The sequence below is a fragment of the Pelodiscus sinensis genome, chromosome 10, assembly GCF_049634645.1.
Source record: "Pelodiscus sinensis isolate JC-2024 chromosome 10, ASM4963464v1, whole genome shotgun sequence".
Taxonomy (NCBI): domain Eukaryota; kingdom Metazoa; phylum Chordata; order Testudines; family Trionychidae; genus Pelodiscus; species Pelodiscus sinensis.
This window is the reverse complement of record NC_134720.1, coordinates 50,357,279-50,379,394: the sequence shown is the minus strand read 5'-3', so window position 1 is coordinate 50,379,394 and position 22,116 is coordinate 50,357,279. Positions and strand designations below refer to the sequence as shown.

General features: G+C 55.5%; 1 protein-coding gene across 4 annotated transcripts in view; it reads left to right on the top strand.

Annotated features, from left to right (window-relative positions):
- Positions 1 to 400: 400 nt before the first annotated feature.
- The window catches only part of B3GNT7 (UDP-GlcNAc:betaGal beta-1,3-N-acetylglucosaminyltransferase 7), a 34,037-nt gene continuing 12,321 nt past the window's right edge, over positions 401 to 22,116 (top strand). Inside the window, exons 1-2 of one of the 4 annotated variants that reach the window (XM_075938159.1) lie at positions 478 to 551; positions 14,929 to 15,069. In XM_075938159.1, coding sequence (XP_075794274.1) covers positions 15,062 to 15,069 — 8 coding nt within the window. In that variant the 5' untranslated portion in view covers positions 478 to 551; positions 14,929 to 15,061. Of the gene's footprint in view, positions 552 to 790; positions 1,652 to 8,946; positions 9,589 to 14,928; positions 15,070 to 22,116 lie in introns of those variants that run through there. The other 3 variants (XM_075938158.1, XM_025189566.2, XM_025189556.2) reach the window with 3 other exon arrangements.

The following is a 22,116-nucleotide window of genomic DNA, read 5'->3' as shown; positions in this document are numbered from 1 at the left end:
CCTCCCTGCCCTGAGACATAGTTAAGCCCTAGTGTAGACAGCGCTGGGCTGGTGGGAGAATTATCTGGGCCCAGGGGTGCCCGTCCACGTAGGCCAGTGCCAAGTGAAATGGGGCACCCAATGGTGGTGCCATATCGTTGAGGGGTTTGGAGGTGGGGGCGCCGATTCCCTGGTTCGCCTACGGCACTAATTGCTGGCAGCTCGCCTAGGGCCGCCGTGTCGGGCATGTGGCACGGGAAGACCCTCCCAGGGGGTGACCCACTTAGGGCAGGCTGGCAGACCCAATGGGGATCGGGGGACTCAGTCCCAGTGCTGGGTGGCCCAGGGTGCCCCAGTCCTTGCTCGGCAGGGCCAGGTGGCTCCCTGCGGCAGCCCAGCAGCTGAGGGGTTAACCCTACCTGTTGCCAGCCCCCCCGCCCCGCGGGAAGCCGGAGGGGGAGGAGGCCTGTGCCAGCCCATAGAGGGCTCTGTGTGCAGAGCGCGGCAGCCTCAGGACCAGGCAGGCGGGCTGGGGACCGGCTGCAGCGCCCCAGCCCCAGCATGTCCCAGTGGTGAGTGGCGGGTCCGGGGGGGGGGAGGCCGCACCCCCCACTTTGCTCTCCGGGGCAAGTCGCTTCCTGCCAGCCCGGCGGGGCTGCTCGGGGCTCCGCTGCCCTGCGGGGGGGGGGGGGGCCCGGCCGGTGGAGGGGGAGCGGGCGGGCTGCGCCCCCCCAACAGCTGTCAGGCCGGGGAGGCTCAAGTTTGCGGGGGACGCGCGGTCGGTCTCTGGGGGCTGCGTCGCTCCAGGGCTCCTCCGAGCAGGGGCGCTTGGAGATGGGGGGGACCCCGCCACCCCCCCCTAGTTCCCGCGGCGCTTGTCCATTACCTCGGCGCTCAAGGGAGTGTTCCCCTGGGGGGGTCTCTCCCCCCGCTCAGCTGCCGGGTCCCCCCCTCCTTCCTTGTCCCCTGGACCGGCGGGGAGCAGCCCGGCCCTCCGGGGACTGATCGCGGCTGCCCTGTTGCTGGGGGGGGGGGTCAGCCCAGCAGGGGCAATGCATCAGCTCGCCCAGCGCGGGGCCACTCCAGGACTCGGCTTTTTTCAGTGCAAAAGTCCCCCGCAGGCAGGCAGGCAGGCAGGGAGCCCGGCTTGCTCCCGGGCCGGCGGGTGCCTGGCTGAACGCCTCCCCCCACCCCGGGAAAGCGACACACTCACCTGCTGCGGGGCTCGAACTGCTGACCTGGCACCCGGGGTGCGGGCTAGAGAGAACCCCGCGCGCTCCCCGGGCCGGACTGTCTGGGAGCCCGCCGGGTTCCCCGCGGCAGAGCCACCGTGCTAAGGGACGGCGCGTGAGGCTCTGGAAGGGAGAGACTCCGGCCCAATGAAAGGGGCTTTTTCATGGGAATCAAAACCCTGCCTGTCCCGCCGGAGTCTGCCTTTATGGATGCACGGGCGCGGGTGTGCGACCTCCCGTACGCACAGGGCCAGCGCCCCGAATGGGGATTGTTTGTTCTTAATTAGGCAATTAGAGGGCTAAAGGCTTGGACCAGATTCAGAGGCGGCTGTGGCTTACCCAAGGGGGAGCTGGTGGAGTCCGCAAAAGGGGCCAGTGAGATCCGAATTGGGCCAGCTTCAAGTATGCACCTTCCTGGTTTGAGCCAGTTTCCCCCTCAGGTTGGTTTCAGTGATTTACACCAGTGTGGGTGGGATCCAGATCGGGATCCGAATCCGGCCCCTTCCTTCCAGTGGCTGAGTTTCAGCTGCAGGTTTTGTAGGTTTACCCTGATTTTGTGGGCCGGTTGGGAGTGGGTTAAGTAACACATCAGTGAGCAAAGGAGAGTTTCGGGAGCAGACATTGGTGTCATTTGGGGCAGTCCACACAAAGCCAGTGCTGCCAACTCTTGTGATTTCTTTTTCCCCAATATTTGAGGTTTTTTCTGAAAGCTCCCTGAGTCCCATGATGGCAGAATTTCAGCTTTCCTTTAAAGCAAAGCTACATTTTTGCCTGAAGAAAAGCATGAAAACGCAGGCCCAAACTCCAGACAGGAATCCAAGCGGTTTTACTGTGCAGCACAGAATTTTTAGGTCCAGTTCATTGCTTGGAGCCACCTCCTGAGTTGTTTGCATGCTTGAAGTTGGCAATGTCGAAACTGGGAGTCGCTGGGCAGCGTTACCCAATAGCTACCCATTGCTTCCTTGTTGCATGTGTGCGCGTCTCTTCCCATAAACACGGACTGTGTGGGAAAATTGTGGGTGATTCTGCAGTGAAAGGACACTGGTATTCAGGGAGAGGGGTGAGATGGGAGATTTGGATCCCAGGATTCCTTTGGGTTTATGAGATAGAGGGATCTGAGTCTGGATGTTCAAATCCCAGGTCCGTGAGGTGTGTGGAAGGAACTTTTGGCCTAAGGGCCCAATCCTCCCTCAGTCTAATTTCCCACGTGAGAGTTCTGCACGGCCAAAGACTACAGCACCGGTGCCTAGGTCTGTACAAAGTGTTAGAATCACACAGTGAGGCAGGCTCGCAGCTGGTGTGAATGGTCATAGCTATAAAAACCGAGGAGTAGGCCTGTGGTACCTTAGAGACTAACCAAAGTATAGAGGGTCATGAGCTTTTGAGGGTAAAACCCACTTCATCAGATGAGCTGGAATGGAAATAACAGAAACCAAGATATTTATAATGCGGGGTTGGGAGAGGAGAAGACTGTAGGACTGGTGCTAATGAGGTTAATTAAGTGGGCTGGAAGCCATTCTTCACTTTAGATGTGAAAATGCAGTTGTTAGAGGCAAGGGAGACTGGCTGTATAACGCGACGTCTATTAATGGCTTTGTTTAAGCCCAGGAAAACAGTGTCAGATTTGTAGATGAATTCCAATTCTGCAGTCTCTCTTTCTAGTTGGCTGGTGAAATTCCTCTGTAGAAGGATGGCTCCTTTTAAAGCCACGGCAGAGCACCCAGGCAGGTTAAGATGTTCCCCTGCAGGTTTGTGTGTGTGACCATTTCTGATGTCTGGCTCGTGTCCGTTAATCCTTTGTCATAGAGACTGTCCGATTTGTCATAGCGATGGCAGTGTGTATCTGCTAAAAATCTGCTCCCATCAGTCTATTTTGCCTCTCTCCTACGTGAACTTCGGACACGTACTTCCTTGAGCATCAGAGACTTGAGCTGTAGGGGAACCAATGCAGAGCTGAGATCTATGCAGCTACAGGCTAAGCTCGCTTGTGGCCACTAACATTTCACTGGTTGAACAGAAGGTGTGAGTCAAAACCAGTGTTAGTTATACACCCTGTCTCCCCTCCTCCCCCCATGTGGACACTTTTCTTTTGCTCTAGCTTCAATCTATTAGAAACCAGTTTGCATCTGAAATAGGGGGTTTTACTCCAGGTCAACTAATCTTATCGGGTATTAAATCAGAATGAAAGGAATTAAACCAGAACATGTAGACAAAACTTCAACTTGCTAACTTCCTGGTATGTCTATGGGCTGGGTATCTGCCCATCCATTTACATGCTGTGCAGCTGGATGATAGATAAAGGTGTAAGTTACACCAGGACTTTGTCACCCCTTCTGGAATCCTTCCCTTCGTTTCTTCTCCTGCTGCAGCCCTTTCTTCTTACCCTACGGAGCCAAATTCAGAGGTGACCAGCTTTGGGGAGGGGGGGTATGAATGTGAGTGTGAAAGCGGCTGTGTTGGAAAAGTGTTACCGGTGTAGTTGCATCAGTTTACTATTGAACAATTTCCTTGTTGCACCTCTCTGCTGGTCACAGTGTGGCTCAAACTAGTTCTAGGACGTCTACATTAGGACTTGGCAATGGTGCAGCCAGAGCAATGTCGAAGGGATCCAGCGAAACAGTCCCAGAAAAGATGGTCAGTCTCTGGAATAGATTCAATGTACTCCCTGTGGGTTCCTGGGGGGTGTATTTGGCACCAGGCCTGGCTCCGTTACAGTCCCTCACAATGCCTTGCCTCCGAATTCGGCCCCGTCTCTTGCCTGTTACACCCAGGTTCAACAGAAATGGATTCCAGAGGCGCTCGCTGGTATGAACAAGGGTTTTACGACTGTTTGTTAAATGCCTCCCGGCTGATCAGACAAGCTCTCTGGCGATATGATACTGTCGTTAGAAAAGAGTGACGGAGCAACCACGAATTCAATTATCCCACGATCTTTTGGGCCTTCCTGGAGGTTTGTTACTTCGGGGAGAGGGGAATCATCACTCCATTAATGAGTTGACCAGGGCTGCCAACAGGGGGCAGGGCAGGCAGAAGGGCAATTGTCCTGGGGCCCAGCAATCTAAAAAGGTCAGGACTTTGGGCTGCCTCTGCTGCTACCTCGACAGCAGCGGTGGCTGGAAATCTAGGCCCTGTAAATCGCTGCTGGAGCCCTGCATAATGGGGTCTAGGCAGTGTGGGGAGAGGTGCAGTATGGCCCGGACAGCACTGAAGGCTAGCTGCTTGTAGGCCCCGCCCCTTCTGCCAGAGGCCCCGCCCCTTCTGCCAGAGGCCCTGCCCCCTTCTGAGGGGTCCGGAGCCTCCCCTCCTTCCACATTGTCCAGTGTCCAGTTGACACACTTTTGGGACAGGGACTTTGTTTTCCATCTGTTCTGCAAAGCACGCAGCACCCGCTTGGGTGTTGTGAAAACAGCAAAAGACCATAATGCTGGAGCGGGGGCAAGAAGGGACTGGCCAAGAACAGGCAGCGTTTGGAGGCTGTGAGCATGAGGTCCTAGGAGAGACAGGCAGGCAGATGAGAGAAAGGACCGGAGTTGCCTGGGTTTATGAAAGCCCCGGTGTCTACAGGGATGAGACTAAGGGTACGTCTAAACTACATGCCTCCGTCGACGGAGGCATGTAGATTAGCCAGATCGGCAGAGGGAAATGAAGCCGCGATTAAAATAATCGTGGCTTCATTTAAATTTAAATGGCTGCCCCGCTCTGCCGATCAGCTGTTTGTCGGCAGATCGGGGCAGTCTGGACGCGCCGCGTCGACAAAGAAGCCTTTCTTGATCGGCACAGGTATACCTCATGAAACCAGGTTTACCTGTGCCGATCAAGAAAGGCTTCTTTGTCGACGCGGCGCGTCCAGACTGCCCCGATCTGCCGACAAACAGCTGATCGGCAGAGCAGGGCAGCCATTTAAATTTAAATGAAGCCACGATTATTTTAATTGTGGCTTCATTTCCCTCTGCCGATCTGGCTAATCTACATGCCTCCGTCGATGGAGGCATGTAGTCTAGACACACCCTGAGAGTCCATTGACACTGGAACTGGAGGTGTCTTTAAAAGGGTGCGTAATGGGTTCCTATTTCAGACCCTCGGAGAGGGCAGGCGTCAGCCCCCCCACTTCTCAAAGCCCCTCCCCCAAGCCTTGCAGGAAGAACGATTGGACCCAGGGCTCAACTAATGTCGGGGGTCAAATAATGACAAAACAGGGTCGAGGGGCGTGGATCGAAGGTTTAAAATGAGAGCCGGATGGGGACACCGAGCAGAGAACCCCAGACCGCACCCACTGCTCCTCAAAGCTGTCAATGGAGCTAGGGGATGCTGCCCAGAGGAACTCTGCCCGGACACGTGACACTAGGGAGGAACGGCTGTAGGCCCCACAGGCGCAGAGAACCCCTTTATCCAGCATCCTCCTCCTGGTATTGTAGATAGCGGCTTTCGCCAGGGCCAGGACGAAGTTGGCGGGGAGGTCTTGTGACTTTGTGGAGCCACGGATGGGGGGTGCAAAAATAAAAAGGTCGGGGGGAAAAGTGCAGCCAGAATCTCAAGAAGAGGTTCTGGAGGAGCCGGAACAGGAGCTGCAACCTGGCGCATTCTAGATATGCGTGCGCCAGGTTCTCCCTCACGCCGCAGAAAGGACAGATGTCTGGGATAGGGGTGAACTGTGCCAGGTACACGCCCTTGCTCATGGCTCCATGAAGGAGCCGCCAACTGATGTTGTGGGATACACGCTGGCCCATTGGGGTTCCCAGCCTCAACTGGTCGTAGCTAGTCCTGCCACTTAGTGTCGGGGCGGGACATAAGGGTGAGGAAATGTATTGTATGGAGCACACGCGTGTACAGATGGGCCCTAGGCACAGTTTGGAAACAGACTGGCTGCAGAACTGGCAGCCAGTCGGGGGTCCACAGATCGGGAAGCGGGGGGCGCCCCTGGAACAGGGGCCCAAGTAAAAGAGCCAGAGGGCTTGCAGTGAGTGGGGCGTGGGGAGTCCCCTCTTGCAGGGCTCACTGCAGGAAATTGAGAGTGGGCTGTGACAAAGCCGCCTTCACCTCCTGGAGTATGCGCAGGAGGGTTCGGGGGTGTGACGGTGCATCAGGGAGCCCCCTGACCTTGCACCCCCGTCCGCAGCCAGACGGGCAGAGTAAAAATGGGTTTGTCGCTTCTCCAAGATACAGCACAGAGTAGGCTTGAAGTAGGCATAGGGTAGGCCAACAACCCGAGTTCCCTTGAGGGAAAGGGGTTCACAGGCCCCTATACTGGTTTTTAGTCTCCTTCCTCCATGGTTCCCCGTACTCTGACTGCCCAGGTCCTAGGCCCTGTCCCCCAGCCAGGTGGCCATCTCTGCCTCCCTTCCTTTGTCTCTCCCTCTGGGACGTGCCTTAACTGCTCAGGCTGGGATTAAGTGTCTGAGCCAATACACATGTGGGTGAGTCAGTGGGAATCACATCACAGCGCAGCCAGGTGGGGACACTGGGTTACAGAACAGACAGCACCTCTACTACGTCACAGGGGCTGTGTCCAGACTCAGGGGTTTTTTCGGGAAAAGTAGCCTTTTTCCGAAAAAACTTCCCCTGCGTCCAGACTCAAGTCGCGTTCTTTCGAAATAATTTCGAAAGAACGCGGCTTTTCTTTCGATGGCGGTAAACCTCGTTTCACGAGGAAGAACGCCTTCTTTCGAAAGTTCCTCTTTCGAAAGAAGGCGTTCTTCAATGTAAATAGGGCTTCCTCGAAAGAGAGCATCCAGACTCGCTGGGTGCTCTCTTTCGAAAAAGCGGATTGCTCTTTCGAAAGATCCGCCTGCAGTCTAGACGCGATCTTTCGAAAGAGGCTCTTTCGAAAGATGCTTTCGAAAGAGCCTCTTTCGAAAGAAGCCTGCAGTCTAGACATAGCCAGAGAGATGGAGAGCCGCATGCACAGAGTGAGCGCTTGGGGATCCACCCAGTCCCCCCGTCGTAGTCCAGGAGGTCTCTGACCTTGTTTCTGCCAGGATCAGTCTCCGGCGCACCGAGGAGACTCCGCCACCTGCACGCACAAGGCTGGATTGTGGAGCAGGGGCTCCGCGAGGAGGTCTGCTCCCTTGGTGGCCAGACCTGGTCGCTGAGAACAGCTTCCGAGTCTGGAGGAGGTCCTGGTAGAATTTCAGCAGCTCTGAGAGGTCTCTTGGAAGACCCCTCGGGTGGAGGAAAAAGAGCTGCCGGTCGTATCGGAGCCCTCAGAGGCGGCGGAGGAAGGTGTGCACCAAAAGGCTCCACGCCGGAGTACCTGCACTAGAGAGGAGTCCCTACAGGGCTTGGAGGTGGAAGGTCTGGACCTAGCTGAGCATGCAGACCAGGCCCTGACCCCTCCCTCCCCCTCCACAAGACCTCTGCAGACACCAAGTGCATTCCTGGCCAGAAGAACTCCAGGACTATGCTCTGGAGTCTGGCCAGGACCTCCCAGGCCGGGCTCAGGGTGTTGAGCTGGTGCCAGAGCATGGACAGGACTAATTGATTCAGCACCAGTGCCCTCCCCCACAGGGAGAGACACTGGAGAAGACCTGTCCATCTCCGCAGCTGCTCACTCACCCTGGCCTCCAAACACTGCCAGTTCTCCGGGGGAGAAGGATGCATGGTGGATAAAAAAACACCCAGATAGAACAGAGGATAGAGCTCCACCTGATGACCTGAAGCACAGGTGGGACGGACCCTGCCTGCCACCCGTTCCTGACCACCAGGCTAGAGCTCTTAACCCAGATGACCTGGGCGGAGGAGGCCGCCAAGTAGACTGCTTGGCAGGCCTCCACCTGCACCAAGTCGCTCGGGTCCTGGACCACAAGGAGTACGTTATCAGCATACTCTGAAAGGACCAGCCGCACCCCTAGCTCTCGGAGCACCAACCCCATCAACCTCCACTGGAGGAGACAGAGGAAGGGCCCGATCGCCAGAGCATACAGCTGGCCCGACAGTGGACACCCCTGACGTCCTCCCAGGGCTGACCCGAGCCCTTTTGGGGCCCCGGGCCCGGGCGTGTGGCGCCGCCCCCAGGGTGCACAGTGCATGCGCAGGACTTCCCCTGGGGCACACGGCGCATGAGCGGGCTGGCCACAGCTGCTGGCGTGCAGCCTGGGGACCGCCCCCGGGGCGCACAGCGCATGTGTTGCCCAGCCTGGCCCGGCTACCGCTGCTGGCCGTGGCGGGAAGGGCGCTGCTAGCCGGAACTGCGGGAGCCGGGCACGCAGTGCCTGATGGCAGCTGTAAGGGATGCCGTGTGCCCCTTACAGCTGCCATCAGGAGCCCCCCATTGGTTGGCGCTCTGGGCAGCTGCCAGGCTAGCCCATGCCTCCATCCGGCCCTGCATACTCCCCACCCAAAGCTGACTGGATCAGTCAGGGTCCAGTTGAGCCTTATAAAACACTCCACAAGGACGTACAGCACCCAGAGAAAACCCACAAAAGGGGCCCCGAAGCCGAAGGCCTGCAGAGTGCCCAGGAGATACCAGTGGTCCACCCTGTCGAACGCCTTCTCCTGGTCCTGGGATAGGAGGGAGAATGGCAAGTCATCCCTACACCCGAGCTCCAAGAGATCCCGGACCAAGTACAGATTATCATAGGGTATGTCTACACTACCCTGCTAGTTCGAACTAGGGGGGTAATGCAGTCATCCGCACTTGCAAATGAAGCCCGGGATTTGAATTTCCCGGGCTTCATTTGCATAAAGCCGGCCGGCGCCATTTTTAAATGCCAGCAGTTCGAACCCCGTGCCGCACGGCTACACACGGCATGGAGTAGCTAGTTCGGATTAGGCTTCCTAATCCGAACTAGCTGTACATGCCAGTTGTGAAGGTCGCGGAGGTCCTCCTTCTTCAGTGGCAAGGTGAGCACGGCTCACCTGCATGACAGAGGGAGGACCCCGCTCTGCAAGGACTCAGCCCAGGCAGCGATGAGGCCTGGGCCGAGGATGGCCCAGAACACATGGTAGAACTCCATGGTCAGCCACTGACCCTGAGCGGGAAATGTCCCTCCCTGAACCTTGGTGGGCAGCACCGGACTCTAATGACTCATATGGGAGGAAGCCAGGGGGCGGGGCCAGGGATATAAAAGGCCTGCCCAAAAGGCCAGTCAGGGCCCAGCTAGCAAGGGAGCCAGAAGCCTCCCCAGTCCAACGCAGTGAGGAACCAGAGCCAGAGGAAGCTGATGACTGGCTTGAGCTGCCAGGCCCGCTGCTGGAGGACTATCTGGAGGGTCTGCTTATCTGGCTGGAGCATTCCAACACTCGCTGCCCAGAGGACCTGCCCCGGAGCCAGGTACAACCCGACGGGGGAGAAATGGAACCGGCCCAGGGATAACCGACCTTGGTCTGGCAGAGGATCAACGGGCTGCGGTACGGACCCCTGCTGGCCCAGCAACAAAAGGTCAGTCCATTTTGGGCACGGATCCCCGCTGACCCAGTAGCCAAGTCAGCTGGTGTAGGGCCCTGGGCTGGGACGTGGTGGTGTAGGGACGGCCTGCGTCCCCCCTGCCACCCACTAATCAGGTGGCAGTCTCCCGCCCCCTCCTCCCTCCCCGCTACCACAGGCAGGGTGCCTGAACCACTCCTGAACAAGGAGAGAGTCTCTCTCTGTGTTTCTTAAACTTTTTAAGACGGAGGAACACCAAACAATACTTTTTTTTTATAAGGAACAACAAGGATTTTTTAAAAAAACGACAAGGAGTCCTGTGGCACCTTATAGACTAACTGAAGTGTAGGAGCATAAGCTTTCGTGGGCAAAGACCCACTTCGTCAGATGCATGTAGTGGAAATTTCCAGAGGCAGGAATAAATATGCAGGCCAGGATCAGGCTGGAGATGATGAGGTGATCCAATCAAGGAGGATGAGGCCCACTTCTAGCAGCTGATCTGGAGGTGTGAATTCGAAGGGAACAGAAGCTGCTTTTGTAGTTAGCGAGCCATTCACAGTCTTTGTTTAATCCAGAGTTGATTGTGTCAAACTTAAAGATGAACTGTAGCTCAGCAGTTTCTCTTTGAAGTCTGGTCCTGAAGTTTTTTTGCTGCAGGATGGCTACTTTTAGATCTGCAATTGTGTGTCCAGGAAGATTGAAGTGTTCCCCTAAGGATTTTTTGTTGAGGGGGAAAAAAAAAGGTCGCTTGCCCTTTAAGGGCGGTCATTTTGAACTCTGTTGTTCTCCGTGGCGCACCTCCGACTGCCTGACGGCACACCGGTGTGCCACGGAACACAGTTTGAGAAACGCTGGTCTGTCTGCTTGTGTTTACCTGTGGGGAATTGGTTCTAAAGCGCTTGATCACTGCCGGGCAGGGCTGCACCAGGACTGGGCTACAAACTACCTACTGTTGCAGCCCTTCCCTGCGCTAGGGCTGGGCCATAAACTGCTTGATTACTGCAGCCCTGTCCTGCACTAGGACTTGGCTACGAACTGATTACTGCTGCAAGCCCACCCTGCGCTAGGGCTGGGCCATAAACTTCTACTGCGGCAACCTGGCTCTGAACCGGGGCTCAGACTTAGACCGCGTGTAATGGGTTGGAGTGGCCAGCCACTGACCCCGAGGGGGACACCCCTCTTCCCCCAGGGTGCACCCCCGCGGGCTACAGGGTGCTACAAGGAGGAAGGAGAAAAATTGTTCCCCTTGGCCTCTGGGGATAGGACAAGAAGCAAGGGGCTTAAACTGCAGCAAGGGAGGTTGAGGTTGGACGTTAGGAAAAACTTCCTGCCAGGCTGGTTAAACACTGGGGGTACGTCTACACTACAGCGCTAGTTCGAACTAACTTAGTTCGAATTAGTTAATTCGAACTAAGCTAGTTCGAACTAACGCATCTAGAACTAAAAACTAGTTCGAACTAGAGTTTTGCTAGTTCGAACTAGGAAGTCCACATTGAGTGGACTCTGAACAGGGCTTAAGGATGGCCGGAAGCAGTGCCGGCAGGGCATAAAAGGAGGACTTAGAGCATGGAGATGCTGTCTCAGGCTAGCCGAGGGCTGCGCTTAAAGGGTCCCGACCCCCACCCCGGACACACAGTTCTAAGGGGTGCCCCGCTTGCAAAGAAGTTCTGGCTTGGAGTGCCCTGAGTGCCCACACTGGGCACATCACACCACTCGGCCATCAGCCCGGCTGCACTTGCCGCAGGCTGCCATCTGGGGAAAGGGAGTAATTGGGGGGCTGCAGGAGAGCTTCCACCCCCAGAAGCCCGCAGAGCCAGCCCAGTCCTCCCCATCGGGGGCTCGTACCCCATTCCTCCCTCACCTCCTTCCACTTACCCTTCCCTAGCCCCCCTTCTTATTGATGTACAAAATAAAGATAACGTTTCTTCCAACATTGACTCTGTCTTTATTGAAAAAAACTAGGGGAGACTGGGAAAAGGAGGTGGGAGAGGGGAAGAGAAAGGCTGGGAGAAGGGAGGGCAACTAACATGATCAGGGGTTGGGAACAGGTCCCAGATGAAGAAAGGCTACAGAGACTGGGACTGTTCAGCTTAGAAAAGAGGAGACGGAGGGGGGACAGGATAGAGGTCTCTAAAAGCAGGGGTTGGTTGGAGAGGGTGCATTCAGAAAAGTTCTTCATGAGTTCCCATAAAGAAGGACTAGAGGACACCAAAGGAAAGGAATGGGTAGCAGGCTTCAAACTAGTAAGAGAAAGTTGTTCTTCCCAAAGCAATTAGTTAACCTGTGGAACTCCTTGCTGCAGGAGGCTGTGAAGGCTACAACTAGAACAGAGTTGAAAGGGAAGTGAGATAAAGTGATGGAGGATGGGTCCATGGAGTAGTCTTAGCCAGGGGGTAGGAGTGGTGTCCCTGCCCAAAGTTTGTGGAAGGCTGGAGAGGGATGGCACGAGACAAATGGCTTGGTCACTGTCTTCGGTCCATCCCCTCCAGGGTCCCTAGGGTTGGCCGCTGTCGGAAGACAGGCTACTGGGCTAGATGGACCTTTGGTCTGACCCAGGACGGCCATTGTAAGCTCAGGGCTCAGGGTCTGGGGTCTTAGTGGACCCCCTTGATTTTCATGCACACCTGGTCCTGGGTGGCCAGGCTGGCAGCTCTCCTGCCCTAGCCGGCCACTTTCCTGTGCCTAGTGCAGAGATCGTGGATGAGGTCCACGATGTCCGCACTAGCCCAGGAAGGTGGCCGCCTCTTGCGGTCCAGGGCAAGCTCCCGGGAGCCGCCAGCCTGGTCCCGGCAAGGGGGGGTGGGCTGGGGGGCATCGGATGGGTGGCTCTGTGCCGTGCCAGGTGCAGGGTCTGCTAGCTGGGTGCTGGCAGGCTTGCACCTGGCACGGGCACCGTATCCAGCCCGTGCCCCTTTAAGGGGTCCGGGGCCGGGAGGGGGGCATAGAGTTTCCCTGGTGTTGGCCAGAGTGGCCACCAGGGAAACCTGGGGAGGGCTAGCCTCCCACTAGTTCGAACTAAAGGGCTACACAGCCCTTAGTTCGAACTAGCTAGTTCGAACTAGGCGTTAGTCCTCGTAAAATGAGGTTTACCTAGTTCGAACTAAGCGCTCCGCTAGTTCGATTCAAATTCGAACTAGCGGAGCGCTAGTGTAGCACCTATTAAAGTTAGTTCGAACTAACGTCCGTTAGTTCGAACTAACTTTGTAGTGTAGACATACCCAGGAATAAGTTGCCTGGGGAGGCTGTGGGATCTGGAGATATTTAAGAGCAGGTTGGACACACACCTGTCAGGGATGGTCTAGATCAGAGGTGGGGAAAAGGGCCTCCACGGGCCAGATCCGGCTCACCGAGCGGGTTAATCCGGCCCGTGGAGGCCCTGCCGTTCCCCCGCCCGCAGGCCAATTAGAGCTTGGGGGCGGGGGAGCTGCGCGATGCTTCCTTCTCCCTGCCCTGGTCCTGCGAGGAGCACACAGCACTTCAAAGTGCCACGTGCTCCTCACAAGGTGGGAGGAGGCTTCGAGTGCTCCCCTGCCCCTAATAGGGCTGGGGGGGGGAGCGTACAAAGGGCACAGCACAAGGGAGTGGCATGGGTACCTAGTGGGAAGGGGGGGCAAAGGGAATCCCCCACCCCGAGACCAATCATGGTCTGTAGGTGGGCTAGCCCACAAACATCCTGGCCCCGCCCCTTCTGGTTTAGGCCCCGCCTCTTCCAGGCGGCCTGGGGGCTCCTCAAAAATTTTTGAAGGGGCCCCCGGCTAAAAATGATTGCTCGCTCCTGGTCTGGATGGTGCTAGGTCCAGCCGCGAGTGCAGGGGCCTGGACTTGATGACCTTTTGAGCACGGTTCCTTGGAAGGGGCATGCCTACACAGCCACGCACAAAACATCCTTCCCCCGCCCACCACCTCTGCAGAGCCACGCGGCAGGCGGCCGCTACAAGGCAGGGGAAGTAGGGGCCTATTCTGGTGGCTGGGGCTGGGAACGGGACCTGTCACATGGCAGGGGCGTGTGTGTCTGCTCCAGCGGCTGGGAGCCGGACTTGCTACGTGGCCAGGGAGGGGAACGTTCTGCTTTGGCAGCCGGGAATGGGTGTGTGCTAATAAATTGGGTGCCACAGTGGCACCCGCCCAAGCCCGTGACCTCAATATCCGATCCCAAGCCAAAACACCCTCTGCTCATGGTTGGAAAATCTTAGCGACCCCTCGAGGCTCTCGAGGCTCCTTCCAGTTCTGTAATCCTGTGACTTCCAGCTCTGCTAGAGATCTGTGTGCTAGCTTTGACGGAGCTACTGTACTAAAAATAGAACGCGGACAGCCAGCTGTTCCACCTACGATCGTGGGCAGGATCGTAGTCGGGCGGCGAGCCCGTCCAGCCAGCCGTACTGCCTTGGCTGCGTGTTGTCTGGACCATCCCCCTCCCAATCACAGCACCCGTTGCAGGGCAGACCTATCCGACTACATAACTGGGAAATGCCAGGTGCCAGGGCTTTACCCTGGTAAGTTACCAAAGCTTGAAGCATGGTTTCTGCAGATGCCCCTATATGCATGTTGGGCACTGGATGCCCCTCGCCTTTTTCCCATAGACTCCGTGGCACCTAGATTGCTGGAGCCTCAGAAGTCTTAGTCACCGGACCTGGCTCCTGGAATAATATTGGGTGGCTTGGCTGCTAGGGCTGAAATGTAATGGACAGAGGCAGCATTGTCATGAGGAGGGTCAGTTCGTAGTGATGATGTATCATGTTTGTTACGAGGGGCCACCGGGGAAGGGGGCCCCGTGGTGTGAGATGCCGCCCACACCTGCCACGTGGAGTTTTGCCATCGAAACAGACCAGACAGACACAGCGTGGGGAAAGGGACAAGCCGAGGGGACTGTGTGCTAGTGGCGAAGGTCACGGCCGCGCTGCGATTGCAGCGTTGTTTTGTTATTTCAACCGGTGCAGCGGTTGCCGGAAGGGGTGAGTTGTGTGGAAAGGCAAAGGAAGGAAGGGGAGGGCTCATTTTACGAGAGAGCCCGGGGATTCTTCTAACTATCTGATTGACATCCAAAGCCGAGAGACGATGTTGCTCGTAGCTGCCCACGGCTCGCAGGGCAAAAGATTAGCAAACAATCCAATTAAGTTAATTTGGAGGCTATGCTTGGTCCTGTGTATGGGACAGGAAGGTTTTACATTAAATATAGCAACACTGTTGAAGCATATGGGAGTATGGAAAGGAACAGTTAAGGGGAGAGGTAGCTAAATGTTCAACTATGTTCATAGAATCTCAGAAAAATATAGAGTATCACATAGAATATCTACCCCTTGTCCCTTTATACTCAGCACATTTTCTGGGAGGATGTCTTTGTTATGAATTCTATAGGTCTAATGCCGAGATCAGCTGTTCTAAAGGATCCAGATCCCTCTGGCTCACGGCGGAGATCATGCTTTCTAGAATGTCCCGTGGCTGTGTTTTCTCAACCGAGATTTGACGATGCCCCGATGGGGCCCTGCGGATGCTAAGGTTCCTGGTTTTCTTCTGCTTCTTCTGAGCCTTTATGAAATGACTCATGGGCTAGACAGATTTTATAGCACCTGTCACTTTATCAGACAATAAGGCCAGCTTTTGTAAAGCATTGTTCTTTGTTTTATCTTTTTTTTTTAATTCAGTTGCAGTTGACTGTATGCAAAACCTAAAGATTTCCAATCAAACACTGTTTAACTAATGAAAACCCCGGGACTGTTCGTTAAGCCTATAACTTCTTTGTACCTAACTCTTAATAATATAAACAAGACCCACAAGACAGCCCTGACCTTCCAAATGACAATTACAATACGGGTTGAATCTTTGTGCTCTGGCAACATCCGTGGTCCGGCTTGATTTGAGTTGGCCAGATGGCCACTTATCATGGGTGTTGCTAAGTTTCCTGCAGTCCCATAGAGTTTGTTTACAGCCACTTGTCCTGGGTCCCAATATTTTGTGCTGTTATTTAGCTATAGTTTATCCCTAAAGTCTTCTCGGAGCCCAGTAAACGGTGGTAATGCAGCTAGACAATATTGACCTCCTAGTCAGGGCTGGAGGGTGCCACACTAGGGAGGTTCACCCAGTACAATCCTCACAGGATTGCTGGCAAATTATAGATGGAGGACGGAGCAACACCCATCCTTGACCTGTCCTACTTCTTTTCATTATAATAATTCAGATAACTCAGCGTTGCTAGCCAATGGCATTATGTCCTCAAAAGGAATCAAGGATTTACAGTGCTGTCACCTCTCATGACTTGTGACAAGTATTGCAACATGGGCTGTTTTACAAAACTTTTACTTCAAGGCCTAGACTGATGAATCACAGTTTATATTTCCAAAGTACATTTCTAGCCCAGGGCAGTGGAGGAAAGCTTGAACTTGGGACCTGAGTAATTCCCGGAGGCTCAAACCAAAGGCAAAGGAAAGGCACCCCGAATGGATTTAAAAAAAAAAAGAGCTCATGATTTTGAAGCTAATCTTGTGGTTTTTGAGAGGCGTGGCTTGTGGTTTTTGTATGTGATGTTGTTGTTGCTGTGCTGGTCCCAGCATATCAGAAAGACAAGACGGGGGAGGTAAGATTTTCTATCGGACCAACTTCTGTGGGTGAGAAAGACAAGCTCTCAAACTGCACAGAAACTATGTACGCTACCACTCACATCAGTACAAGCTATGTTACTCTGCCGTGTGAGTAAGGCCTTGTCTACACTGGCAGGTTTTGTTGCCAAAAATTCCCTTTTGATGACAAAATAGTAAGGGTATACACACTATAATGCAATTTTTACCAGGCAAAACACCCAGCTTTGGCAACAAAAAACTTCCAGCCCTGCAAGAGACTTTTGTCTTTCCCCCTCCCTTTATTGTCAACAAAGAGCCAGTGTGGACTCTGCTGTTTGTTTTGTCAAGAGACCTGACTTCCGCCAGGATCCTATCATGCCTGTCCTGATGGATCGGCCCAGTGTTTTGTGATCTCTGCTGCCCTGCAGGCATGCACCCCTCCCCTTTCAAAGCTCTGAGAAGTATCTGACAGCTGAGTGAGCTGCTCCCTTTGGGGAACAAAGAAAGAGCAAATCATTGGAAAGCTCCTGTTCTGCCCTGTTAGGAACACAGTGGCAGGCAGGCTGCTGCTGCTGAGGGAGGGCTGGAGAGACGGCCGTGCTGCTTTGACGTTCCTCAGCACTGAGAGCTCTCAGAGTAAGGAGGGAATCTCAAAAAGTGCAGGGATCAGCTCTGCCTTCTCACAGCATTTCACTGTGGGATGCTTACCCACAATGCTTTGCTGTCTCTGTCAACAGGAGCTAGCAATGTGGCCAGGTAATGTCGACAACAGGAGACAGAAAAACTGGGTTTCCACTTTTGGCGACTTCTGCATATCGACAGCACTTCCGTCGCCCAACTTTCCCCGTGTAGACAGCCTGAGCCATTCCTCCTGAACAAACATACATTATGCTCATCTAAGCCTCAGTGTGGGGCTGGGGCTATGTTGGTGGGAGAGCTTCTTCTGATGCCTTAGCTACTGCCGCTCGCCCGGGCTTAAGAGCATCTGCCTTGATGTAAGCTGTGTAATGTAGCCACAGCCAGAACTCTGTCTCAGGTCTGGGAAACATAAGCTGAGCCTCACCGTGCAAACCACGGTGGAACAGATTGTTTGGCAAAGATAGCTGATGCCTATTTTAAAGGACCGTTCGTAGTGGAATGTCCCATTAATACTTCTGCAGCTATAGGACAAAAACGTGTCGTGGGTTATAGATTGTTGTAGTAAGCCATAAATCCGGTGTCTGTCAGTCCATGATTTCTAGTGTCCAGCAGAGTTATGAATTTATGCTCCCAGACTCACCTTTTGAAGGTGATGGGCAGGTTTCCTTTGAGGCGTCGGACCCGGAGTGTCTGTGCTGCGAAAGTGTTTGTTCACCGATGACGGGGTGGTTTTGTTTTTTTTTCTCATTTAACCTGTGCAAGTGGACTCGAGCGTGTCGTGTGCCGAAGGAGAAACACCACATGTTATGATAGGCATTGGGGAGGTGGGGTCCCTGCATCGCGAGGTGGGCGTTGTCGATCAGTGTCATGGTGGAGATGCGTCTGCAGGCTTCGCAGGTCATGTTGTGGGAGCATCTGGCGCCACTGGGTGTGGGTGTGTCCTGATCTGTGGGGAGCTCGTTGCTGCGGCGGAAATGGCATAGATTGGGAGTTGTCCAAAGGTTGGAACTGGGGGTGAAAGAAGATTTTTCAGAACTGGGTTAAAGTTGTTTGGGTATGGACCCCGCTTGTGTAACTCACACACCTACTGGGTGTGGGTCGCTGTCACTGAGACTGCTTACAGAGAGAGCGAATAATCTCAGAGGGGTGGCCATGTGAGTCTGTAGCTTTAAAAACAATGAGCCATCCTGTGGTGTCTTGGAGACTAACAAATACATAGAGAGATTCATGAGCTTTTGTGGGTTAAATCCACTTCCTTAGATGATCAAGATCATCTCTACTGAAGAAGTAGGTTTTGCCCATAAAAGCTCATGATACTAATCTGTGTTTTTGTTTGTCTCTAAGGAGCAACATGACTACTCGATGGTTTTAGAGAGACCGAGTTTCCTTGACAGCTTTAGCTGAGAGCCGGTAGAGGCTTGTGCACTAAGCTCCAGAGGTGCCAGGTTTGGTTTTTCTTGTCAGCCTTACACATGAATTCCAGCATTGGCCGGCAGATCTCACAATCTCTGAACTCTTGGGGGTGGCGATACTGAATTTACCTCAACCAACCAATAATTGCCTGCCAAACAGGCCATATCCAGGAACAGAGTCTCATTTGCCCAATTCCCAAGATAGTTTCCAGAAGAATTCTCATGCACCCTCACATAATTCCAGAAATACTTTTGTTGCACGCCGGTGTGCAGGGGGCATGGAACGGACTCTACTGTGGTCAACATGGTAGAAACCCATTGCTGAGATGAGCCTGCTCGTGATGGCCACTCTGGAGCTACCGGGGAATAGACTTTGAGGTGTTTCCTTAGAGACGTGGGGGAAGTTTCTGCAGCTCTAAGGAAATGACTTTGTGGTTTAGCCATCAGCACTTTTGCAACCGAATCCGTGGTTAAAATCAAAGAGCGCCGTTCAGCCCTGGAAAACGTTATCTCCCAAACCCCTTTGTTCACGGGTGAAAGCAGAGCAGTGCACTTATGTTTTCTCTAGGCTGCAGCCGGCAACCCCACAGTAAATTGCTTGTTGGCTAAGTCTGCAAAGGCCGCACGTTCTGCGAGGTAACCAGGGGGGCTGACAGACTCGCCAGCCAGGCCTCTGGGTAAAGTGGGGAGCTGGCTCCATGCCCTGGGAGGGATGGGGGCTTGGATGGAAGGGGCAGGGCTGGGCCTAGCCTCCCACAGGCAGCCCTCTCATTGTGCGGGGCTCCGGCAGAGATTCAGAGGGCGCTGGGCTTTGCCTGCCAGCACTGCTGCAGGAGCTGCGGGCTCTTTTGAACTGCCAGGCGCCAGGGAAATCCTCCTTCCCTCCCCCATGGCAGGCGTGTAGGTGGCTCTTCTCTGTTTGTAGTGTGAAGGGCGACCCTGGTCCATTCCAAAATGCCAGGGAATGTTCTAGGTACCGGTGGCCAGAATCCCACTGGGAACATTAGAGAGAACACGGAAAGGGGGAATCATGTGAGCTCCAGGCCCTCTGACTAGCTCAGCCGGGGAAAGGGGGGAGCCCCCGCTGTGGAGAGGCGAGTGGGGGGAGGTGCAATGCAGGGCACACAAAAGCACCCCGCGGGGGGGGGAGGGTTGGAGGACTCGTGAGGATGGGGGGGGGGTGCAGGGTCCTGGCAAGGCAGAGGATTGTCCCTGAGAGAGAGGGGGATGGGAGGGTGGTAGAGGGGCAGCTGCTGGGTTGGGCACACACAAGGGATCCCATCAGTCGGGGTAACAGGCACCCTTTTGTGGGTCCCTTTTCCTCAGACGTTGCCACAGCGCTCTCCCGTCGCCTTCGGCCCGAGCCTGTCCGTTCTCGGCTCAGACCAGTTCCGCTAGGCCAAGTTCCGGGAGCAGGGAGGCCAACAGCCACCGCAGGCCCTAGGGCAAGGGCTGGAGGGGGGCCTGGCTCCATGCCCCAAAGGGGGGGGGGGGCCTGAGGCAGAGGGGGCGGGGCCTCAGCCAGTCCTCCCTGGCACCCCCAGACTGCAGGGTGCCCTTCCCCCAGCCCTCAGAGCTATGCAGAGCGGCACTCCGGTGGTAATTTAAAGGGGTCTGAGGCTCTCTCCGGGCCCTGGGACAATTGCCCCCTCTGTCCGCAGGCCTGTCTGGGAGTGAGGGATAAAAATCGGGTGTCTAATGGGGCGTTGAGGGTCACCGTGCCAGAGCAGTGGAGAAGCAGAGGGATACGAGAGGGGGCAGAGCACGGGCGCTCGGTAATGTAGGCAAGGAAAGGCAGAACCTTCCCAACATGGCCTACGTGACCGACTGCTGAAGGCTGGGGCTGTGGGGCAGCAGCCTGGCCCCAGCTGCCATTGCCCCTGGCCGCCGAGGAGAGCTGGGCCAGGGCCAGAACAGCGCAACGGTGGCTCTCCACGTGGCCCGGAAGGATCAGGCGGGGAGTGGGAGGGGCCTAGGTCAGAAGGGCGGGGCCTAGGTCAGAAGGGGCGGGGCCTAGGTCAGAAGGGGCGGGGCTGGGCTTGCCTTCCCCAGCTGGCCTTTCATCCGACGCCCATGGGGCAGAGGTTTTGTGGTTCTCAAGCAGAACTGTTGTAGCCCCCTAGAAATGCCCCCGTGGCCTGGCCGTGTGGGGTCAAGAGAGGGAAAGGGAGCGAGGTGGCTCAGCGTAACGAGCCTGCATGACAAGGGAGAGCTTGGGGGTGTGGTAATATGAGGGCCTAACACAAAAGCCCAGGGGCATTAGTGGGACTGGGAATGAAGGGAGCAGAGCAGGCTTGGGAGGGAAGGCCGGGAGCTCTGGTTGCAAGCCCACCACCCTGGAGGACAGAGGGGCAGGTCGGAACGAAGGCAGGTCGGGGCCAGAGGCGGATCAGTGCAGGCCTGCTCGCTGAAGCTACGTGAATGGGTGGGGCCATCTGGGGAGAGGGTGCAGAGCCTGGGACCCCGCCTGGAAGTGGGGAAGGACCCAAGGAGGAGCTGCCCAAAGAGAGGCGGGGATATGGCCAGAGGCAGAGCGGGAGGAGAACCCGAGAGGCTGGTACCCGGCAGGCCGGGGGACGAGCCGACTCCCAGGAGGAGGATGCAGTCAGCAGAGAGGGGACCCAGGACAAGGAGGGAGGAAGGGTGAGGCTGCTGGAGGCCAAGTGAGAAGAGCCTCAGTTGGGGGGGGGGACAGGCCCAGGCTGGCGCTGCAGGAGGGGGCCTGGAGGCAGCAGTGGTAGGCGTGTGTTAGATGACGTTTGTGATGAGGAGGGGGATTGGGCGGCCGGGGTGGGGGAGGTGGAAGCCTAGATGGGTTTCAGGGGTGAGCAGGAGGCGGACGAGTCTGAGAGGCGGAGGAGGGGAGAGAAGTCGGAGGCCCTGAGGGGCAGGAAAGGGGGTGAGGTGGAGAGCAGGGAGCCAGCTGGGTGTGGGAGGCGGGAAAGGTGTTGGAGGGAGCAGGGAAGCATCTTAGGCAGGGGAGGGGGAATGCAGCTACCGACGGGGGCGGGGAGGCGCTGGACGGGGCTCTGGGCGTGGGTAAAGGCCGTATTGCACGTCCCTGGGAAATGCTCTCACAAGCGGACAAAGGGGGCCCGGGCCCGGAGAGAAGCCCTGAGGTGCAGGGGGCAGTGGGGTGGGCAGAAATCGAGGCCGCGGTGAGAACAGCAGTACCACAGGGCCGGAGCCACTTTGGGAGCGACAGAGCAACACAAATACCACAGTGCGCCGCAGGGCTGGCAGAGAGCTGGCTGCCGCTTAGTGCTCCGGGACAGCCGCCCTTGGAAGCGATGATGGCGGGGGAGCAAAGGCGGCTCTTTCCCCCATCCAGTGGAGAGCAGACTTCCTAGTGTCCTGCCTTAGGCAGATCCAAAGGGGCCCAGTGGCAGTCTGGTATTGCCCCCTCCCTCTGCCAGAAGAGAAAATGTCCCTCCACAAGTCATCTGAGGGATCGTAGCCATTAGATCTGTGGTCTGTGTCAGGTGGCTGGTAGCATCCTTTGTTTATGACGGTGTCTAGGGAGGAGTGTGTAGGGGGCTGGCTGGCTGTGGATTTACTGGTGACTCTCCACCACCAACGGTTATGTCAGGGAGAAAGTACAATAAGCATGTGAGGGTCGGAAGAGGTTGAGTCCCCATTTTGAAAGTACAGAAGGTGAAGATGTTGAACACTGAGAAGAATTAGCCCCCCCAAAAGTTTGAAAACAAATGTTTGGTGAGAACCATTCAAATAACGAAAGACGACATCATCCTGCCCTCTGCAGGAATGCGCAAGTCAATGGGATGTACCGAGATCTGGGCAGAAAACACATTTTTTTCCCATGAAAAATTGTGATTGACATTTTTAAAGCTGAAAAGTTCCACTTCTTTCCCCAAAGGGAGTTTAGAATGGTTTCAAAACGTAGATTTTTGTTCAAGTCCCTATTTTTAAAATGAAAT